Raw genomic sequence first — 7697 nt, forward strand, 5'->3', positions numbered from 1 at the left:
CTGGTCAGACCTCCGCAGGCGCCAGCCCCAGCTACTCCAAGAGATTAGGAGGGAGATAGCGGTTTGTGAGTATTTTCGCTATGAAATTTCGCACTTACATCATAGCATATATAAACAATAAAAATTGTCTAATGATAACTGGGTGTCCATGGGTTTAAAAGTCCATAGACTGTTATGTGTGCTTCTTCCTGGTTAACATGCAGTCATGTGGCTTGTATATGTAATTACATAGCATTCTTGATTCTGATGCATACAATGTGCCAGATCTAATATGTGTTAAACATTGATAAATGCAAGGGTTGTCATGATTGAACAAATTACTAACAATCACATAATAACTTAAATGTCACATTTTGGAGTCCATTAACAGTAAGGAGCAACTTTCAAGCATCGTTTTCGATCATTATCACCCTTCCATGTATCTCTTGTTATGGATTAATACATGTGTCCCAATGACCCTACATTGACAATGATGTTTGTTTTCTACCACACAGCACGAGCCCGAGCACGACAGGCACGGGAACAGGCCGAGGCAGCCCAGGCCGAGGAGGAGGTGCCTGAGGAGAGGGAACAGCCTGATGAGGAGGTGCCGGCGGTGGTCGAGGAGGAGGATGTGCTTGTGGAGGAGGAGGAGGAGCAAGTGGAGGAGGAGGAGCAAGTGGTGGAGGAGGTGGAGGAGGAGGAGCAAGTGGTGGAGGAGATGGTGGAGGAGGAGGAGCAAGTGATGGAGGAGATGGTGGAGGAGGAGTATGTGGTGGAGGAGGTGGTGGAGGAGGAGGAGGTGCCTGAGGAGGTGGTGGTGGAGGATGTGGAGGAGGTGTTGGTGGCGGAGGAGGATGTGGAGGAGGTGTTGGTGGCGGAGGAGGATGTGGAGGTGTTGGTGGCGGAGGAGGTGGCTGAGGAGATGTTGGTGGCGGAGGAGGTGGCTGAGGAGCCCAGGATTGTCCCGGAGTCGGCCGAATCAGAGGGGGAGAAGGCGTGTGAGGCGGTGGAGGCCGAACAGATCGGTATGTATACATAATGCATCATTCATGAATTAGTTGTACTGGTATTTGTTATGTAGCACTGGTGAGGATAAATTTTGTTACAATACTATTAATACATAACCCAAAGTGGGTAGCTACAGATACAGGTACGGGTTAGATGGGGTGTCCAAGGCATCCCTTTCATCCAGGACACCTCTTAATTACACAGGTTTGTGGGATGGCTTGGAGCTCCATTTTGACTGCCACATAACCGTTGTAGTTAAACAGGATCCTGGAGTAAAGGGATGAGTGTATCATTTGTGGATTAAATTCACCTGCTGCAAGCGTAGATTCTGTCCCATCATATAGCGGAATATATGTTTTAGGTGAATGTTATTTATAAACTATATGATGTATGCTATAAATGGAGTATGGGCCGGCCTACCTTGGAATGGAGTCACAAGTTGACAGTGTCCCTGGAGCCTCCTCTACCTAAACACCCCCTGTAGTTCAGATTGTTTTTTTCCCCTCACAGAATTGTAGGTTGGTTTAGACTGAATTATGATTTTGAGGATGTGTACTGTGCATTCCTGACATTTGCATAACTCCCATGCCACGAACCATCACTGAACTTATACTGAGGAGATTGTGACAAGTTGTTATTGACGGAGGACATGACATGCTTGTCATTGGTTAGTCATGGGTGGGTTGTGAATCAGAAGAAACACTATGACTGTTATGTCTTGTGCAGAGTAAAGGGTAGAGGGACAAAAACACAGTATTTATTAAATAAGTTTGCATGTATGTATATATGTATGTGTCATATCTATTTATCTATGTGTGTCTCTATCTCTCTACACATATATATATATATATATATATATATATATATATACATGTCACCTAGCATTTCTGCGATTTATGTAGCAGTATGTGAAATGTATGCATGAATATCATGACTAATTTTTGCCCCTTTAACATGCCCACAGATGCCACAACACCAGCAGATGAGGGTGTCCGTGGGGCCCTCATGCGGATGGGCCACCATTTGCGGCTCCTAATTGCTGACCTGCAGGACCTCCGGGACTTGCTCCTTTAATTTTATTTTTTTCGTCCTTTATATTTAAATGTTTCATTGTTCAAAAAATAAATATTTTATGCAAGTTCGAAGTTGTTGGTTTTCTTTGCACATTAAACAGTATATGTGTAGATTGTTTATAATATTTTACACAGGGACAAATACAAACCATTGCACTTCAATTGCTGTAAGGGTTAATGTGTGCAATGCATGTGTTAGGCATGGTTGTAAGGATATATTGGCATGTAATTGATTCCAATTCCAAATAAACATTTTTTTAGGAGGATAGGTAATTGAATAAGTGGGTCATGTGATGTATTGCAGAATAGACATAATAGTGGGTAGTTTTGCGTAAATACACCGCTTCCGTGCGGACGCACCGCTTGCCATCCATTCGGATGCGGTATCACCGTGCATACTCTGTAATACCGTGCAGAATCTGAGTGTTTCCCCCGCACACGCATGGTTTGTATGTCGTCCGTAAACACGCCCTGTTCTTAAAGAGTGAGTCCGTCCGAATGCGGAGGACACGTGGGCGTTTCTACGGACAATGGCCGCACGCGGCCGCACTGACTGGCGTGCGGACCGCACCGTAAGAATTCGGGAATATCCGCACCGATCAGAATAAGGGCCTTTGTTCTGACACCCTGTTTTTTCCACTGTGTATCTTTGTTCTTAGTGTGTGTAAGTATTTGTGTGTTTGTACTGTATATGTACTGTGTGTGTTTTATGTGTGAGTGTTTATACTGTATGTTACTTATGGGACGGAATGTAATAGTGTCCGAGTTCAGCTTCCATGCAGGATTTTTTTTATAGGGGCAATTACTTAAACGGCATAGTTTTCCCTGGGAAATGATAGCCCCTTTCAAAAATTGTCCAGGTTTGGCTGGCATCCAACATGGCCGCTGAGCTTGGTCGCTATTACATCCCTACCATTGGGCCATTCAACTTTGGTTGTAGTCTTGTGAGGATTTGCTGAACTATATTCCATGGTGGGGCTGCCCAGCTCAGGGCAAGGCCGCCCCGCATGCCATATCGCTCCCTGCAATGTGCTCCAAAATTTTACAGGTGCATTGCTATTGTACAAGCGCTTTGCTACACAGCAAAGTACTCGCACATCACCGGTAGCCCCCTAGCTGCAAAGCCACACAGATGCCGCCGCCCCCCAAACTGGCTGGACACATATCTGCCTTGTCCAAACTGCGCCCCGCAACCCCACCACCCAACTGTCTGTCGCCTCCCCCGTTGCACTCCTTTCACTCCGCCACCCACACCGAAGCTTAGGCTGTGGTTGTAATGCGCTAGGGGTAACCAGGCAAAATCTTGCCTAGGGCATTAAATTGGTTAGGATTGGATCCCCACCATCGGCAACTGGGCCGAATTCAGACCCGTCTGATCAAGCCTGCATCTGGCTGTATGTTGGAGATGTATGAAGCAACGTAACCAATGGCAACTAATCACCCGCTACTTATAAAATTTGCCTCAGTGCTGATGTCCTATGTGACTCTACTTGAGCTGCTAGTTTTTCTGAAAAAATGCCTGAAAATGCATCTGTTGAAAACGAGATTTTAAAATGTTGCCAAATAAGATACATTGATTTGAACCATAAAACTTCCCCATAATTACTTGCCATTTCCCAAAACAAAACAAAAAATTATTTTGTTGTCCACTAATACTTCTGAGACAGCTGCCTCCGATTGGCTCATTATAGGTGCACCCCATGCTCATTATAGATGCACCCCTGGCTCATTATAGGTGCACCCCAGGCTCATTATAGGTGCACCCCTGGCTCATTATAGGTGCACCCCTGGCTCATTATAGGTGCACCCCTGGCTCATTATAGGTATATTCCTGACTTGTTATAGGCTCTCCCCTCTCAGATAGAGCCAGGACACAAATGCTAAATACAGGTATTACATATTTAAGAAGCATTAATGTTTTAATTTCTTGTCTTTGTTCTCTACAGGTGACTCTCTTAGCTATCATAACAACCATCCATTCACGACGAAAGACAGGGACAATGATGCAAACCCAAGCAACTGTGCAGCCATCTTTAAAGGTGCTTGGTGGTATGGAAACTGCCATAAATCCAATCTGAATGGACAGTATCTGAGAGGGACACATACCAGCAACGGAGACGGAATTAATTGGGAATCTGGCAAGGGACTGCAATACTCTTATAAGATAACGGAAATGAAGTTCAGGCCTCTCTAACCTACAATAACACTGTGTGCATCGTTTCATGTGAAATAAAGCCAGAAAACATATCTGTTATGTTGCATAAATACTCAGTGGAGGAGCCCATTGACCTGCAGGCAAACAAGTGACTCAATATGTATCAAGCTTCTGTTGAAGCATGTTGTTTTACCCCACATAGTGCTATTACCATGCCCATGCAAGAAGGACATTTACCAGAAGTATTATAAAAGATATAAATATTTATTCATCATCATACACAAGAATGTAATTCAATACAATACCACATAACAAGACATCTTCATGTCTCGGCTTCCTCATCACAGCTTCACTCCTCTCCTTATGTGACACCCGCGACCACCATACGACAATCTGAACCTTGGGTGCAGTTGTGACTAGTTTTATAAGTTGATGATATGGGTGGACACTCTTACAGCTAGCTCGTCTTGCATGTCCATGTAAGGTAATTTTAACTGCGTGTAGAGAAGTTTGGCACAGATTATGGATATTTGTCCATTTTATCTGTATGTGTGCAAAAGGCTAAGTTCCCAAGAAAGTTCTGGATATATTACATAATATATCCTGTTGTTGTGTGTTATACAGAACATCTGGTTTTCATTAGTTAACTAGATAAAAAACAAATCATTGTTACAAAATGGAAGAACTTATCAGAACCAGGAGCATCTTGTCCGCCTGGATCTCCTGGACTAGAATTATAGAATGACTAGAATCCTATACCTTTAACAATTCCACCCTTTGATCAGGGACATTATACTGTACATGTTCCCTATCACTATCAAAATTGGTATTTTATCACAAGAATAAACTTTTCCACTGAACATCATTATTCTATTCTTGGGAAACATGGCCTATGATCTACCCATGACTATCATGCATCATTTATAGTATTCTATCATTATATAATTTTCTATGTTTCTCCTTCATACCAGGAATTTGTAACATTATCAGTCAAACAGTTACAACAACATTTACTTTCAAACATTTAAACAATATTCTCCGGATTGTATTGTTAAATAGTCCAAAACGCTTGTTGTAATAGTCCATTGCTTTTAGCATTTAGATCATGTCCATCATATTTAAAAATGTCCTTATAAAGTTCAGTAACATTGTCCAAAAATTGTGCAAAGTCAATAATCTCTTGTTGATTGTCCAAATAACCACCATTTCCATACGTATAGATATTTGCCAAGGTGGTATCCATATGATTTTTACTTGATAATCGATAAATGGAATATATTTCCTTATAGCCGGAATAAAGTCTTTTAAACTGTAGTATTAACCTGTGAAAAGACTCCTTTCAACTCATCATGGGTTATGGTATTAAAACTTTGGTACGTATTTCTTTTATTCCCAAATAGTAAAACCTTCAAACTTTATTGGTAATCATTTCAAAACACATTTCCCCCAATATGGTAAATATTGTTTTAGCATAAGGAAAAAAAAACAAAAACATCAAACTTAAGAACTATGGTGTAAACCATTATTCCTAACTTATAAATTTGAACTCTGGAACATTTTATGTTGAACCTTCATTTTTTTAGTGTAAACTCAAATAATTTATCATTTCAATCTAGGGTGCATGTGATAAACTTAAAACCTTGAAAGTTAGTTGCACATTGTTCAGCGCATTGCGGAACATATGGCTTATGCATTGTGACAATTTTGTCGCAATATCCTGCATCAGCTTTCATCTTGTATGGCTCTTCCTGATAGTGAAAGTGTAAACATTCTGTTTACCTAAATCTGGTTTCATCTTACTTATGATTTTGCTGAAACAAAATAATGATATCTTATATCAATCACAATCATTTTTCACTAATTTTCTAAAGTAACTATTTAGTTTTTTTCATTATATAAACATATGGTGACATAGGCATGTTATCACTCATCAATGGTGTGTTAATGCATACGCAACAATCAGTTGCATTCGTTACCTACAGTATCCCATCAGTGAATGATACTGTTGACTTACAAATTCTCTTGAATAATATACCACTTTATCCATACATCAGAGTATATCTTTTTCTCCTCTGATACGATCACCACTTCATCTTTCAAAGGGTATTGTACCCTATTCCTTATAAACGTTATTAAATGTTCGTGTTGACCTGCTTAGAAGGGACAAAGGAATTGGACTTAGTGAAATAACCCCTATCCATGCTACTGGACAGGAACTCAGACCAATAACCTCGACTAGGCCTCTCTCCAAGGTAGATCATTATAAATGCTGCAATGATGTCCATGATTACTCCACTCAAATGACTTGAATATTTTCCTTAACATTGTCCCGTAAGTATACAGTCAGTTAAAAGTGATGCTTTCCATCTTGATTGAAGAACTCTTATTAATATCATATAAGTCTCTGTTTAAGCACACAACATAGTCTCTGGTGATTTTGTAAACTGGAACACAACATAGCCTCTGGTGATTTTGTAAACTGGAACACAACATAGTCTCTGGTGATTTTTAAACTTGAATCTCTCACCATCTTTCCATACGACCTGCGACTCCAGGTTGATGTCCTTCTCAATAACTTTTATAGCCGTATCTGTTGTCAGCAATACTTGTCAAGGACCGTCCCATCAATCTGCAAGGGAACCTGAATGCAAGAAACTTCTCACCATAACATGGTCTCCAGCCTGTGTATCGTGCTCTGGACCAAATAAAGAAGTAGAACGGATCTCCTGTTGACTCGACGAAGGTCTTGTAACTGCTTAACATGTTCTCCCAGCTGTGTATCGTGCTCTGGACCAAATGAAGAAGTGGAATGGATCTCCTGTTGACTTAACAAAGGTCTTGTAACTGCTTAGATAGGTGGATAACATATGGAACAGTAAAATTATGTTGCAATTTAAAAGTCAGTCTTTAGATTAGTACCGTATCTTGTCTGCCATTCGACTTTATGTGGAGAGAGGTTAAGTGAAGGTACAGGTGTGGTACAGGTGAATACTATGAAGCAGTGCTTCCGGTCATGCCATTCCTTTCTCCATTGTAAGAAACCTTCCTAACCACCCTTGGATAATCCGATATCTTTATATTGATTCTATTCCCATCCTTTCACACATTCTTTGAAAAACATTTCCTATAGTTCCTTGGTCATTTTCTATGACACTTGATAAACCATATCTACATACCAATTATTGTTAACTCTTTTTTTCTGGCAGTAAACTGCTTAGTTTTAGACGCTTTAGGTCACGCCTCTAACATATAAACACTTTCATATACATACAAAAACCTTCTTTTCTGTACTGAATAAAATCAATAATCTTGGTCTGCAACCTCTACAAATGGGACAAATATTTTAACTTAATAATTGAATTTCTCTTATTAAGTACCATTGTCTCTTAATTATTTCTTAAACAAATTGTACCTTTTATACATATGCATTTATTCATTTTTATAACTCTTGGTAATTATTCTGATTATTCTTTTATTTT

General features: G+C 40.3%; 1 protein-coding gene across 1 annotated transcript in view; it reads left to right on the plus strand.

Annotated features, from left to right (window-relative positions):
• LOC146027215 (ficolin-2-like) overlaps positions 1-4452 on the plus strand; it is a 51982-nt gene extending 47530 nt beyond the window's left edge. Inside the window, exon 9 of the mRNA XM_083158171.1 lies at positions 4010-4452. Coding sequence (XP_083014297.1) covers positions 4010-4257 — 248 coding nt within the window. The 3' untranslated portion in view covers positions 4258-4452. The remainder of the gene's footprint in view (positions 1-4009) is intronic.
• The last annotated feature ends 3245 nt before the right edge of the window (positions 4453-7697 follow it).

Source organism: Crinia signifera, chromosome 8 (assembly GCF_055691185.1).
Source record: "Crinia signifera chromosome 8, ASM5569118v1, whole genome shotgun sequence".
Classification (NCBI taxonomy): domain Eukaryota; kingdom Metazoa; phylum Chordata; class Amphibia; order Anura; family Myobatrachidae; genus Crinia; species Crinia signifera.